At 47.7% G+C, this 15472-nt stretch overlaps 1 protein-coding gene across 5 annotated transcripts in view; it reads left to right on the top strand.

Annotated features, from left to right (window-relative positions):
* Positions 1-15472, top strand: part of ATP11C (ATPase phospholipid transporting 11C) — a 56506-nt gene that overhangs the window by 36922 nt on the left and 4112 nt on the right. For 2 of the 5 annotated variants that reach the window (XM_066182216.1, XM_066182218.1), the window contains exons 19-28: positions 117-380; positions 1045-1219; positions 1858-1960; positions 3216-3361; positions 3734-3793; positions 4847-4974; positions 7407-7542; positions 9360-9425; positions 10206-10309; positions 11774-11927. In XM_066182216.1, the coding sequence (XP_066038313.1) occupies positions 117-380; positions 1045-1219; positions 1858-1960; positions 3216-3361; positions 3734-3793; positions 4847-4974; positions 7407-7542; positions 9360-9425; positions 10206-10309; positions 11774-11927 (1336 nt within the window). Of the gene's footprint in view, positions 1-116; positions 381-1044; positions 1220-1857; positions 1961-3215; positions 3362-3733; positions 3794-4846; positions 4975-7406; positions 7543-9359; positions 9426-10205; positions 10310-11773; positions 11928-13862; positions 13954-14827; positions 14924-15472 lie in introns of those variants that run through there. The other 3 variants (XM_066182221.1, XM_066182220.1, XM_066182219.1) reach the window with 3 other exon arrangements.

The raw sequence follows: 15472 nt of genomic DNA, 5'->3' as shown, positions 1-15472 counted from the left end.
GGAGAAGTCGATTAACTTCTCTTGAGCTGGTGTGTTCTACCTGCAGAATCAGAACCAGGGTTGTGTGGATGAGGTGTGGGCCAGCCTGCAGAGTGATGCTTTGCTTCTGCTTGCAGGCTGCAGGAGCAGCTGGCAGAGACCATCGAGGCCCTGCACGCAGCTGGCATGAAGGTCTGGGTGCTGACAGGAGACAAGATGGAAACTGCCAAGTCCACCTGCTACGCCTGCAGGCTCTTCCAGACCAGCACCGAGCTGCTGGAGCTGACGGCCAGGACGGTGGGCGAGAGTGAAAGGAAGGAGGATCGGCTCCATGAGCTGCTGCTGGAGTACCACAAAAAGCTGATTCAGGATGTTCCCAAAAACCGAGGAGGCCTGAAGAGGTGAGCGAGCCCGAGGACCCAGCTGTGTGCATTTCAGATGCAAATTCGGTATTGAAGTAGGGCCAGTGCTGTGGCCCTGGGGGCTGGTTACTTGCAGACACTGCGACTGATTCCTTTGCTTTGCTCATCATCTTCGGTATTAGTTGGCTTTGAACTTCATTGCACTGTTCCTTTAGTGAAGGGCATGTGTTAAGTCTAAGCTTTTTAAAATTGCTAAGCCCCAAAAAATGGACGGTGTAGTGGTTTTGGTTTGGTTTTTTGGGTTTTGGCACTATTTGTGTGGTGGTTTTATGTTTGCTGAATTTTGTTTGCCAACTGGGGGGGTTAGGATTTTGGGAGAAAAAGGCAAAATAGGCTTAACTTAAAGTAAAACAGATTTTATTAACATAGAGAAGAAAATAAGAAAAACTAAATGAATTTTTAAACTAACTCTTTACTACAAACTGTTCATTTTTATGGACAATGTAAAGAGGTAAAACTTAGAACATTAGGTCAGTACTACTTAAAAAACAGTCATTTATTCAGCTTTTGAGAGAGAGGAGTTTTTCCGATGGGAAAACAGATTAACCCAAACCAGGGTTTTTTTTTCACTAAGGTGTTACAAACAGCTAGGTTGACTTCTCAGTCTGATTAAGTCCCAAACGTGTTCCTTGTTGTGCCCCAGAAGCTGGACGTTGAGTCAAGAGTACGGACTGATCATCGACGGCTCGACGCTGTCGCTGATACTCAACCCCTCTCAGGACTCTGGCTCCAGCAATTACAAAAGCATATTCCTACAGATCTGCCTGAAGTGCACTGCAGTCCTCTGCTGCCGGATGGCTCCTCTGCAGAAAGCGCAGGTATTTACCTCTCCCTGCCTGGTGTGACACACGCTGAATTCATCAGCTGGGACTTGACCTGATCCTCCTAATGAGGCAGGACTTCTCCAGGCTGTGTGCAACCCTCATCTGAGCTTCAGAGCATGATGAAAGCACACCATTCTTTCAAATCTGAATGCAGACCCTTTGTTTAATGTGCTGGCAGGAACTCGTAAACCCAGGCCAATTAGAAATAAACAAAACCTCCCAGTTTGCTTTTTTTTTTCCTTTCCAAATTTGTCAAGTGGAGTCCGTGACTTCCTCACTCCAGCAGATGATGTTCCAGCCTGATAAGTGATGTGTTTCTGCACCCTGAGATGCGTGAGAGAACCCACCTTTGGGAAAATAGGGTCTGGCAGAAGGGAAGAGCAGGATGTTGCTGCTGGGGTTTGTTTTGAAATACTGTCCTTCAGCCTCGCACAGCTGGATTGGGCTTTTGTTCTGGTTGTGACTGCAAAGCAACTCACAAGGGCTTTTATTAACCTGAACTCTCCAGGTGTTACATTGCTGCTAGAAATGCCTGATGGCTTGTCCTGGGGGGAGCAGTGGGAAGGTCTCTGGAGGCTTTTTTTTAACTGAATTTTGGGTTCTGCTGCTGTCCTTTTTTTTAAATCTTCTAGATTGTGCGAATGGTGAAGAACACAAAAGGAAGCCCGATAACCTTGTCCATTGGGGATGGTGCAAATGATGTCAGCATGATTTTGGAGGCACATGTTGGAATAGGTAAGAGTCCCTGAAGCACCCATCTCACAGCCCAGGCATCTCTGCTCTGGCTGGGATTCACTACTGAGGTGCAGTTGGTGTTCCTGATTGCACATGGCTAAACCAGTCCCACTGGAAAATGTGGGAAGTCTGCTCTTGCATTCTTTGGAGGCACAGTTTAACTCCAGATCAATGCCTGAGATCATAGAATAGTTTGGGTTGGAAGGGACCTTTAAAGTGTGCAACTCCTGTAGTAAGCAGGGAGAGCCCGAGCTCCATCAAGCTCCTCAGAGCCCTGTACACCCTGACCTTGAATGTTCCCAGGAATGGGGCACCCACAGCCTCTCTGGACAACCTCTGCCAATGTTTTACCATCCCCAGTGTAAAAGAGAAGGAGATGAGATCATCATAGACTGTTCACCTGTGCTGGTGCCATTCTCTCTGTCAGTGATAACACTGCAGATCATGTTCAAAACCACTGTGACCAAGGTGGTGGTGGTGGTGGTAAGGATTGCTTGGGGCTCAGGAAGAAAAGGGGCACAAGCATCAAAGAGTTGGGAGCTTACAGCAATGGGTGATTAGTGCAGTGCAGTCCAAGTGTCGGCCTTCAGTGCTCACTGGTGGCAGCAGCTCAGCACAGGGACCCACACGTGTTTTCTGGGGCTGAGGCCCAGGTGTGCTGTGTCTGCACTGTCCATATGACTGAAAGCAGGCTAGAAATTCCTCCTGCCTGCAGGTTAGTGTCTGAAATACGGGAGATTCCTGTAGTACCCATAGGAGGGGTCGGTGGAAGAGAAGGGGCATCTTCTTCGTTTGGGGCTCCTTCATTTTGGAAATGCTGTGGTGCCCTCTAATGAAGGGAATGCAGTGCAGTTCATTTGGATGTGGCTTTTGTGAGCACAGCAGCTCTGTGGGGATATCTCAGGAGGCTGAGCAGCTCTAGGGGAGTAACTGAGCTGCGTGAGATGCTGTCCAGCCCACGGGGAGCCAATTCCTTATCTTTCATCAGGTTTGCCTGGACACCCTTCACCACACTCTTACACAGGAAATCACAGAGCAGCCTAAATATAGCTTAAAAACTCCAGGGGCAGGTCTGAGTGTTGTGGAGCCAAAACCACGCAGAAAGTATTCATGTTTGGTCTCCTGGGGCACTCAGGAGGGAATCTCGGCCTTTGTCATGCCTTGTGAGGCACTGAGTGATGTGAGCAAACCCAGTGGGCAGCATCCAGATTCCAGCCCCTTTGGGATTAACCCCTTGCCATGCTTCTGTCTCCAGGGATAAAAGGCAAAGAAGGACGCCAGGCCTCCAGAAACAGCGACTATGCTGTGCCAAAGTTTAAACACTTAAGAAAACTGCTACTAGCACATGGGCATTTGTATTATGTGAGAATAGCACACCTTGTACAGTATTTCTTCTATAAGGTAAGGGGCAGTGTGCAGCTGATTTCTTTGTTTATCCTGTGCGTTTCTTTGGCAATGGAATAAAATAATAAGCAGGAAAATAAAGGGTGTGGGATATTCTGTAGTTCTGTTTTCCTTCCCAGGGACAGGCTGTGTCTGCCATGTGCCTGTCCATTGAAAGCAGTGCTTCCAGGGGAATGTGAGCATTCTTCTAGTGTCTGCTGCAGATAATAACTGCTCACTGGATTGGCTTTGTGCTTGATAGAACAAGTGCTCTACCTTGTCTGATGTTGTAATGTCAGACACTAATGTCTGATAACAGGAAAAACTACTTGGATTTAGACTGAGAAGTCAAGTGCTTCCACGCTGACCATTTGTCTTTTGTTTTCCCAGAACCTTTGCTTCATTTTACCACAGTTTTTATACCAATTCTTTTGTGGATTCTCACAGCAGGTAAGTTCCAGTAATTTATCTATAAAGGCAAGATAGAAAGCAAGTGACATAATGAGGCTTCCTAGCAGGGACTTGGCTTTTGGCATCCTGTCCCTTCACCACCCTGCTCTAGAGGACAGTAGGAGCTGACCTTGTTGCTCATCACCATATCTGGAACATAATATTTTGAGACCGTAACTGGAAAGAAAGCAATCTGCTTTCTTTCCTTTCCCATCCGCCAGCCATAAACACAGGTGCTTCCTGAAGTAATGAGAGAAGGGTTTAGCTGGTTTGTCAGCACCTGATTTTGCTACTTCTGCTTCTCTTACAAGTTTTGAAAGGTTTCCTGATCTTGTCTCCTCTTCTGCATTTCACTGCATTAAAAATGTCAGTCAGAAGGAAGAACAGTTCATTCTTTTTTGGCATCTTTAAAAAAAGACACACAATGAGTGTTGTCAGAGCTTTGCTTAGTCCAAATAAGCACCAGAGAGGCAGATCCATGTGGTGAGTGGGTTCATGTGATTGGAGACAAGAGATTTGGCTTTTGTGTCAACTTCAGGGACTTTTGTGTCTATTCGGGCTCAAAAGTAACAGGAAGAGTAAATGGTGAGAGGTAATTCTTTGCTTGTTTTCACAGAAACCCTTGCCTTTCTCTTTTTTTTTTTTTTTTTTTTTTTAAAAAAAGAAGCTATAGTTCCTCTAAAACAGTCTAGTCTTTAGAGAGCCACAGGGCGCATCAAATGTATTAATAGAAACAACAGCACAAGAGCAGCAAGAGGAAAGCTGTGATAAGGGCTGTTCAGTCGTGTTGTTCTGGAGGAGAAGCTGGAGATGAGATCAGCCAGTTACAAAAGTTGTGTCAGTGGGAGCAGGTTCATGGGCATGCAGCCTGTGGGTGCCTTGTTCCCCTTGCATTGCACCGAGCACGGCTCCCATCCAATGTAGCTGTGCTGTGTGACAAAGGGATGATCTGCAGGGTATATAGGAGACAGGGCCTGGAAATTTACGGTTTAATTTCTTTGTGGAGAGGCCTTTTTGGGTCTGTCTCGTTTAACCCTTTGTTCCCCTTCTAAGCCGCTGTATGATGCTGCTTACCTGACCATGTACAACATCTGCTTCACGTCGCTGCCTATCCTGGCTTACAGCCTCCTGGAGCAGCACATCAGCATTGACACACTGACCTCGGACCCTCAGCTCTACATGTGAGTACTCCTGGCCTGGGTAAGCCTCTGCACAGCTCTATTAGCCGCGGTTTGAGTTTTCTTGGTGCAGGAGCAGAAGCAGGTGCCCCTGTCCTGTGTCAGGGCCGGGATCACCATGGAATGCAGAAAAAGCCATTTCTGTCCCTCCTGGCTCAGCTGTTCCTGCATTCAAGCTGAGCAGCCTTGTGTTCACTGCCTGTTGCTACTTGTTTATTCTCTCTGACGGTATCTGGTTTAGCAAATGGCACCGCTGTATCTCTGCAAAAGAGAAAACTGTAGGTGGAATTCATCTGTAAGAAAACTCGAGCTGTGAGTGTGGCCAGACCATTCATTCGCGTTACCTTTGAGCCAGTCAGTGGGAGCCAGGCACGTGATGGAGCGTGTAGTGCAGGGAGGCGAGATGCAGCTTTCAGCAGGAAAAAAGATCCATTCATTTTCAGAAAGATGAATGTTTCTGAAGCCCAGCTCAGGCAGGTGGTTTCTCAGCTTGTCTAAATGGACATGGTCCCCCAGGCTTCCCCTCCACAGGCCAGGCCCCCTTATCAGAGCCCAGGGAGCTCTTCTCATTGATTCACACACTCAGTTTTCTGCCACATTGCCCAGGGAAAGGACAGCTGAGACTCTCTCTCTCTGCTTTGCTTGTTGTTTTCTCTTCTTGGTTGCAGCAGGGAGAGGCTCCAGTCTTGCACAGAAACAGAGATGCTTTCCATCTTCCTCCCAGCCCTGCCCGCACACATGCCTGGGGCAGCTCTTCAGCCAAGACTAAGGAAAATGTTTTTTGGAGGAAACCCCTCTCCGTGCATGCCTGTTGCTAATTCCCCAGCCTGGCAGTCAGCTCAGCCCTGTGGAAAAAGCCAGGTCAGGCTGCTGTGGGCAGTGGCCTGTGCCAGCCCAGTTGCTGTGGTGTGATGCTCCTCAGCAGTGGAGGAGCCACGTGTGGCACAGCTGTGCTTGATCCAAGAGTGATCTCTGTGCAGGGACAGCAAAGGGAGTTATCAGGTGCCTAAAATACTGTGTGAAAGTTGCCTTAGGTATGGAAAAAGCAGTGAATGCAACCAGAGCTGTAAGGCTGGCAAGGGGCTTGGGTGATTTTGAAATAAACACTCAGAGCCATGATTGATTAGAGCTCTGTATTCCTTCACTCTGGCAAAATGCCACCGTCTGTGTTTTTAAATATCTTGGTAATTGAATATTGTGCGACAGAGAGCAATAACAGCAGGCCCCTGTGCCTTCCCCTGGTGGGCTCTCTGATCTCTGGGGTCTGTCTGTTGAGGGGGAACAGCCTTAGTTTGAATATTCATGACTGCATGTGCTGCTGGATGCAGAGCGCCCGCTGCGCTGCTGCTGGAGGAAGTGCTGAGCTGCTGCAGTGCAGATCCTGAGGCTGGAAAAAGCCTGTTTACCACGAGCGCTGCAGGGCAGAAACGGGAACGCAAAAGGGAGCTCGCAGGGAGGAACCTGCTTGTGTTTTCTCTCCTTGCAATACTCCACGCTTCCAGTCTGGTGTATCCCTGCTCTTTTCTCGGACCTAAATTGGGATGTGTTGGAATGTGGTCACGGCATTGTCGTGTATCGGTTTCAATAGGATCTTGTTTTAGAAACTGCAGTTAGAGGAGCCTAGCACCATACAGGTTTGCAAAGTGCAGCTTGCTGAAAATGGATGTATTATTGCTTTAGGAGTCAAGGAGAATAATGCGAAAGAGATGGAGGCTTCAAAAGAAGTAATCCGAAAAGATAATGACGCAGGGAACTGTTTATAACTCCCTCCTGTCCTGATAGCCACCCTCCACTCCCCACGCCCTGTGTGTGGCCTCTGCAGAGCTTTGCTCAGAGCCCATCCATTTGCTGCTGCTGCCTCCGTGCCAGATCTCATCCTGTATTCAGCCAAGAGCCTGCTGCTACAACCCCTGTGATAGAAACACCCACCATTCAATTCAGGAGGTTATTTTCAGCCTGTGCAGAAAAACACCACTTCAGGGAACAGGACTTGCAGAGCTTTTCTCAAAAAAGGACTTTGTGCATTCAACAAAAAGAGAGAAGCACGCCGTGGATTTCATGCATCCCGTACAGCTGCTCGTTAGCCTTACCCTGCTTTTAAAATTCAGCAGATAATGTCAGATACCATGGGCAGCACAGGGGCTGCAGGAGAGGTTCAGGACAGCGTTGCCTCTGTTCACTTTGTGTTTTTTCATCCAAGTTACCTAGAGGAGAAGGACAAAACAACTCATATGCTGAACCTCTTGTGATTGCTCATGATCAGCAGCTGCATATGAGAAGTGTTCTTTATGTCCTGGCAGGTATTTTTGTGGTTTCCCCCCTTGCCTCCTACTGCAAGGGCTTGCTCCAAGGCCCCCCAGTCCCCTGCCTGTGAAGAGCTTTGCAGTGAATCCTAAACGTGGTGGTGATGGTCTTGTTGCTCCATCTCTTGGCAGGAAGGTGTCGGATAATGCAATGCTGCAGTGGAGGCCGTTCCTGTACTGGACCTTTCTGGGCGCCTTTGAAGGACTTGTGTTTTTCTTTGGGGTTTATTTTCTTTTTCAAAGCTCATCGCTGGAAGATAACGGAAAGGTAACGGCACCGAAAGGAAGGAGGATGGGGTTTGTTCTGTGTGCTCCTGTGACACGCCTGGCAGGGAATATCTGCGCGCTTAATCTGTGCAGTGTGTCTCCAGTCCTGTCCAACAGTGTAGCCTCGCTTATGGTGTGATTGATTCTGCAGCAAATGCTTGAAATAAAACATTTTCCAGATCGCCATGGAAACAGGGCAGAGCTGGTTACACTCACTAGGTAGAATGACTAGTCTCACACACGGCTCTGTTCCCGCCCGGTGAGCTTTGCACAGTGCTCGTCCCCTCTTCTGTGTGATCCCAGGGCAGGAGCAGTGTCTGTCCTTCCTACCAGTGACAGCCTGAAATTCGGCATGTGCTTGGCTGGCTGTGAGCAGCTGAATTAGCCCACCTTGATGAGATGATGCTCGTTAGTGCAGACGTGGTGCAGGGCTGTTTGTGTGCTGTGCCTGCTTGGGGGTGTGATTTCAGCCTCCTCTCTCCCTTTGAAGGCTGGTGCTGGCCTTTTGCTCCTGTTTTGGAGCCAGCAGAAGTCCCCAGCTGCTGGAGGCACCAGGGTGTTGTCCCTGCTGCCTGCTTGCTCGTGCCTCTGCTGCGGGGACGAGCGCTTGCATCGCTGTGTGAGCAAGGTGTGGGAGCTGCTGGGGCTAACTTGTGCAGAAAGAGGAGCAAAAAAGATGGAGGTCGGTTTTTTTTTTCTTCCCCCTTTTTTTATTATTTTTTCTTACTTTGCTGGTTGAGTACAGAGCAAAACGTTAGTGCAGGGCAGCTGCCATGTGTGGTGGCGTGAGCTGTTTCACGACCCTTTCCCCAGGGGAACGTGCAGCCTGTTATTAGGTCTTGGCTGATGGGGAGCTGCTTTACACCATCACTTGTGACTCTTGAAAATACCTAAGGTTTTTTTTTAGCGGCTAACACTTGGAGAAAAGCTGATGAAATTTATGTATGTGTAGTCATACGTTGCATCAGTGTCAGCATTTATGGCCCCAGCTAGATGTGATCAGGCCCCTGTGTTGTCAGCTCAGTGCTGTTCTGTATCTATAGGCATTCTGGATGTATTTGAATGAAACACGAAGCACTGATATGTTCTGCTAATGCCTTCAGAGGTCAAGTCTATGTGGCACTACAAAAAGATCTGTGGTTATGTCCTGTTCTGTAAACACTTATGCCTGTAAGAACTGCTACCAGCAATTGTTCATAATACCATGTATGTTTGATTGACTCGTTTTTCACTCCTATTGACTTTAATTTTTTTGCGTTTTTTGAAAACTTTTACATTTCACTTTCTGTTTTAATGTATGCATTCAGATCTTGACAGCCTTTGGTAAGCATCTCTCCCATTCATTGCCATCATTTGGATTTATATACAGTATCTGCTTTTCTTTGTGTGCGTAGTCACTAGTACCCACAAACCAAACCAGATGGAACAGTACCCACTGGTGCACTCTGCAGAGGGGACTGCAAAGACATGATGATGAGTGTGGCGCAGAAAGCAGAAACTGAGTAAATTGCCAAGAAACCCTGAAATGCAGGTGGTGCAATGACTTGTGTCCTCGATCGACATTGCTGTTAGTAGGAGGTTGTCCGTGTCACCGTCACAGCTCTGGTCACCTGTCTGTGTGGCACTGCATGGCTCAGGGTGGCGTAGCGGGCGGCGAGTCGCGCGCGTGCCTGGAGCCTGTCCCAGCGCCCGTGTCCCCTAGCAGTGGCTCCCTCCCGCCCTCCCTCTGCTCCCTGCTTGCTCCCCATCCCTGGCAGCGTTTCTGTGCCTCCCCGGAGAAGGTTTGGGGCGCCTGTGGCAGTGCTGTGTGTTTTGCAGGTGTTTGGGAACTGGACCTTTGGGACGATTGTTTTCACCGTGCTGGTGTTCACCGTCACTCTCAAGGTTAGCACCTCCCCTCCTTTCTCAGTCCCTCACTGCAGGCCTTTTCCAAGGCTCCTGTGTGCGCTGTAAAATCCTATAAGTCAGTGTGCTGAAGATGAAGTGTCGCACTTTAATCTTCTCTTCTTCCATAGAAGCAGAACCTGCTCACTTTTCTTTGTGTAGCCCTTGCTCTTTACATGCTTGTTTTGTTTAAATCGTTCTTCCGGTTTTTTTCCCCCTTTTTGAGGACACCAGTTGGTTATGATTGATATTTCCCCACGCTTTCAGCTCCTGATGTTCAATTCCAGCAAGAGGAGAGGAGCAGTAGAGGATTTGGGTTTGTCTACCTTGTTTCAGACAAGGCTGAGTGCCAGAGTGATCGCAGAAGCACGTGTGTCAAATAACAATAGCAAATCTATTTTGTTTCGTGGAGCTTTCCAGAACAAACTGTTTGTATAAGGCCTTACAAAAGGTCTTTTGTGTTTGGTTCAGGGCAGCAGGTGGTGACAAGAGGCAATTACAGTCCCTGTAACCTTTAGATGTTTCTTTCCTGTAGTGTCAGGGATTGCATCAAATTTATTCCATTTAAAAGTGTCGGTTACAGTTAGAATATCACTGTTTCCCTGCTAACATTGTGCCAGACTGTGGACATGTAAATTTTTTTTCCTGGTGCCCACATGCACAGAGGTAGCTGTTTGGAGAACCTTCAGCCTTAATGTGAAATGTCTGAAACTTCATATAAATACAGTCCAATGCACTCTGTATCTAAAGCCTGTTTTGTGTTTCTTTTTATTCCCACAGCTAGCGTTAGATACCCGATTCTGGACGTGGATGAACCATTTTGTGATTTGGGGATCCCTTGCATTCTATGTGTTTTTCTCATTCTTTTGGGGAGGAGTCATTTGGCAAGTATCTTTTCTTCTACCCACTGTGCTTTCTTAGGGGAATGCCCCGTGCTGGCTTTGGCAGTGCAGCAGTCGGGTATACTCGGGGGTATCCTTGCAGGTGGCAAGGTGTGTGCAACCCTGCTCCTTTCTCTGCTGAGGGAGGAAGGGATGCCTCCATCCAACACCCACCAAAAGCCCGTGCTGGAAGAGGGCTGGTGCACGGTGAGACGTGTTTGAGGAGGTCTCAGCCCACCAGAGGGAAGAGCCTGAAACAGAGAACACCCTGGGCATCATCCAGGTGCTCAGCTTTGGCAGGGCGTGTTTGCTTTCTGCCCACGGGGTCATTTCTGGTCCTGAGGCTCTTGTCTTTCTTGGGAGGTTCTAGAGTGAACCTTTTAGGGTCTGTTTGTGCATGTGGATGAGAGAGACTGAAAGAATTTGTGATGGAAAGAACCCTGGTGAAACGGAAGGGAGAGATGAGGCAGATGCAGAGAAAGAGGACCTGGCCCTCTGGGACAGAGGGAGAAATAAACAGAAGGCCAGGTCCTGGTGTTGAAATCATGGATGTGAGTAGAAGAAATTCTCACTGATTTGAGTGCACCCAGGGCTTTAGGTTTAGGGTGTTGCCAAAGCAGGTGAGCATTAGAACGTTGCAGACATTACCAGTTCTGTATTTCCTGTGTTGCAGTAAATGTTCAGCTGACATTCACAGTAGACAGCATCTCTGGTTTACACCTTTGCTTTTCCATGGGCTGCTGCCCTGGGCTGTTGGCTGGATCCTTGGTCCAGCAACCTGCTAAAAAGGATGTGGAACAGATTTAAATATCTTGTATGGGGGTCACAGGCTTTAGCTCTTCAGTTAACTTTTGCTGACCAACAGATCGGATCTGCAGTGTAGCCACCTCTCTATGCGAAATGTGTGAGTTTTCTACTGGAAACTCTTTCGTCTATTTAACTTGCATAGCTCGGTATTTTTGATCTAACAGTAAGCAAAAGCTGCTTTGGGATCCTTGTCATCAGTTATTGATGAGGTGTTTTTCACAAGCAGTTGGTGTTTGCTCTCTCCCATCAAGGAAGAGAGGAAGGGGCAAATAACCTGTTGTGATTGAGACAGTCTGGATTTCCACTCTCAAAACCAAACCAGAAGCTATAGCAAAGCCTGAAGTTGAAATAAAAACCTGGTTTTTGATGAGGTGAATAATTTATCTTTCAGTGATGGTGGCTAAATTTGAACCCCTTCCCACCCTGAAAAGAAACAGACGTGGAAGATGCAAAATGGATCATGACAGTCTTCCAGAAATAGTTCAGCTGGAGGCAGGAGATGGATTGGGAGAAGGATGGACAGTGTGTTTTTGTGCTGTATCCATCTCTCTCTGGAAGGGAGGCATAACTGCTAATAGCTTTCCCAGAAATCTCCTTTGATTGAGATCTTCTTGGAAAACCTGTGTTAACCAGAATTTATTTGTATCCTTTCTTTTTCAGGCCTTTCTTGAAGCAGCAAAGAATGTATTTTGTATTTGCTCATATGCTGACTTCTGTTTCCACATGGCTGGCAATAATTCTCCTGATATTTATCAGCCTTTTCCCAGAAATTCTTCTAATAGTTTTAAAAAATATAAAAGAGAAAAATCATCAGGTAAGGAATAAGATGATGTGTCACACTGTATTTTTAGGAAGACCTTTCTTACCCTTAGGCACCAGATGAATCTCTAACAGTACCACATACCACTCACATCTCAAGGAAGGCTTTCTAGAGTCTTGTCTTGCTCTTTCACATGCCAAAAATGTCGAGGAGTTTTTCTAAAAATACTGCCTAGATCTGTAGCAGGGAGCGAGTCAACCTATGCCTTTCCTTAGTTGCTTTCCCTGGGTGGGAATGTGGTGTCTCCTGGAGAAGTGCATCAGCCTTGTGCAGCCTGAGCTGATGACCAAACGCACCTTATCTTGTCCTGAAAAAAACCCTGCTTTTTTTTAATGTCAAAAAACACAAGCAGGATGCTCCCCCTGGGTGTGTCCTCAGGTGCTGGTGCAGTGGGAGCAGGGTCAGGTCACATTTGCCCGTCCTCCATAAATAACCAAAGGCTCAGACTGTGATCTTCACTCTCCCTGGAAGTTTCCTGGTTTCTTAACAGCTTTCCTTCACTGCTGGGGAGGAGGGCTCCCTTTGGAAGTAGAAACCTCTTTTAAAAAAGTTTTCTGCGTTGCTCCTGCAAGTGGTGAAGGCCAGCACTGCCAGGCTCATGACTCGCTGTGCTGAGCCCCCTGGCCCTTGCCTCTGCTCCCCCTCCTGCAGCCTCTCTCTTCCCCTGCAGCATCAGCAAGTCCTGCCCTGGCCCAGCATGTGGGAATTGCCAGCCAGCCCTGCCTCTTGCCCTGGGGTTTGCGTGTCCCTGGGCTGCAGCAGGGCACAGCTGGAGGGACCCGGGCTGGGGTAAGATAACCCCCAGCCCTCGGTCATGGATAGAATCACGGAGTGGTTTGGGTTGGAAGGCTCCTCAGAGATCATCCAGTTCCAGCCTCCTGCTGTAGGCAGGGATGCCGTGCACTGGATCAGGGTGGTCAGGGCCCCATCCTGCCTGGCCTCGAGCACTTCCAGGGATGCGGCATCGTTAAAGTAGAAAACAATAGAGATGGTTAAGAGAGCTGTGGTGGTATTTTGTGAGGATCCATGTAACTTCTTCCACTGGAGTGTGATTTAATAGTTTCTAGCTGGACACCCCTGTTGAATAGGCTGGGAGTGAGTTGCTCTCACCTGCAGGCATGGGACAGTTTGGGGACACTGCCCTGGAAGGGTGACCTGGGGATTTCTGAGGCCCAGCTCAACTCACCTGGGAGGTGACCCATTTTTGCCTTCAGCTGCTGGCCAAAGATCCATCCCCTCTTGCAACGCTTACTTTCGGGAGTGCTTTATATTCATTTAACAGAGGCTCTTGTGAAATCACTTAGCAAAGCAAAGCGAGTGTCAACTAGGAAAGTCTCTTCAGATGTGCATCCCAAACTAAACACAGGCTGAGCCGTATTTAAATGTACATTTTGAGTAAGAGCTTTATTGTGAGTGCCTGAAGGAGATGCCAGCTCTGGATATCTGTGTCAGCCATCAGACACCAAAGTCAGCTGCCTGATTTGTAAAGGCATCTAAGATCAGGTAGATGATTTCAAATCAAAACCCTTCTTGGGAATCCTGACCTTAATATTGAAATAAAATAAAGATCAGTGTGCCGAGGGAAGCATTAAGTGAAAAACAAAACTAGGGACATTGTATGAGGGCCTGCACCACAGCTTGGTGGCCAAGGGTCCCTTCTGGAAGGGGAGGATGGACTTGAGGCCAGGTCGTTGGGCATTTGCCCTTGATCCCAGTGGGGCAGGGTTTCACCCCCAGTTTCCTATAACACAGCGCATCAGCTCTGCTCAGCCTTTATTAAATTTTCTGTGTGGAGATGTGGTGGTTGTTTTTATTTTGTTTTGGCTCTGTTCGGTTTTTTAACTGCAAGGCGCATTTGTGTTTTCCTTGGTTTCTGCCTTTCTCTTTCTTGTACTGCAATTTTCTGTCTTTTGTGCTGTTGTGAACTAGGTAACGAAGCGCCTTCCTTCCTCAGGAACATCCACTATCTTCATGCTTTCTCAAACTTCCAGCAATCACAGCTTTTCTTGGAGTGAATAAGGTGATTTCCTTTCTGAGTCGCAATGTGTTGCTTGCTCAACTGCTTTTTTCTTCCTTCTAATGCCTAACTCCTGAAAACCCACATTTAGATTTGCCTACGCAGCAGAACCATGCTTTCCCCCACCTTTTGCCTTAATTTAAGTCTTTTGCTGAAGTATTTTCGTCTGTCTCTTCCCCTTGGGTCTCTTGCTGCACCTCAGGTGGGTGAGCTGGTCGTGCTCAGGACGTCCAAGTGAGGTGGACACAGACAAAGCTGGTTACACTCTCCTCCCTGGCTTTAGTTTTGTGTTAGTGGACCAGATAGGAGTGGGACAAGGTGGAATTGATGTTGATTGTCCTCTGGATGACTTGTCAAATGGCTCAGGCTTGTCTGACATAGGAGGAGCTTCCCCAGTGCCCACCTTGCCGAGTCCATCTCACCAGTCAATGCCGCCCTTGTTCGTTGTGTGAGTGATTAAGCCACAGCCCACAACCCTCACGTCAGGGGATAGTCTTGGACTTGCTGACCACGGGACTGGTGGGGTCGCCCACAGCAAAGCACCTCCATTACGTGTCCCTAGTGTTTGGATTCACTGCAGATCTCTCCACCATTGCTTGCAGTTCTACACATTCCAGTTGTGTGGAGAGCAGGGGTGTCTTCCTCCCTCAAAAGCACCTGCAGCACAAATCTCCGAACATTCTGAGAAGCAGGGCCAGTTTCTGAATACCTCCCATGCCCCTTGCACTGCAAAACCCAGCCGGTGTTAGTCACCGTGTGTTGCTCCATCCTTTGTGAAATTGCCAGAGCTGTGGAAGGGGTTCTGTGTCTTGCGTTGTTTGACCCCGGCAGGCTGAGGGTCACGTGTGCTATAAGTCTCTTTGCCTCGCTGTTGCAGAGCAGCAGGAAGGCACCTGATTCATTGTCGGCCAGACCTTCTGTCAGACCTCTTCTTTTAAGAACATTCTCAGATGAGTCTAATGTGTTGTAACAGGTACCCTGTCCGGAGGAGTTGGGATGGTTTTAAAGGTGTTGATTAACCAAGTGTAACCCCCTCCAAATCAATTAAACCATGGTTCTTGTAATCCTCTTGACTGTCGGTGTGGGGCACCTGTCCTTGTGGAATGGAGATGCAATGCTTGGGATGCATTTTAATTTGGGCATGTTGTACTATCCAGCTTCTTCAGAATCCCGTATTTGTACAGATCCTTTCAAATATTCAGCAATATGTAAACAAATCTTTAAATCTAGCAGTTATTTCAGTCTAATATTAACAGAAAATTTAATTTGAGAGTGCAGTTTGAATTGTGCTGCCGCTGGTGGTTATAAAAGCTAACACTGATACATTTACAGTGAAGTATGGAAATCTCAGTTGTTAAAATGATCCCAGTATTGCATCTGAATTGTACCAAAATCCCTTTCTCTAGGGTGCATGCTGTTCTGTCAGATAGAAATAAGTATGTTTAATTCATCTGCATAGATGGAAACTAAACACATGTACTTATCTGTGTGTGTCAGCACATGGGACAGAGGCATGACTCTG

The sequence above is a fragment of the Chamaea fasciata genome, unplaced genomic scaffold, assembly GCF_029207755.1.
Source record: "Chamaea fasciata isolate MVZ Bird 193981 ecotype frontalis unplaced genomic scaffold, bChaFas1.0.hap1 SCAF_4, whole genome shotgun sequence".
Classification (NCBI taxonomy): Eukaryota; Metazoa; Chordata; class Aves; order Passeriformes; family Sylviidae; genus Chamaea; species Chamaea fasciata.
The sequence above is the reverse complement of the archived record's forward strand: the minus strand, read 5'-3'. Positions and strand labels throughout refer to the sequence as shown.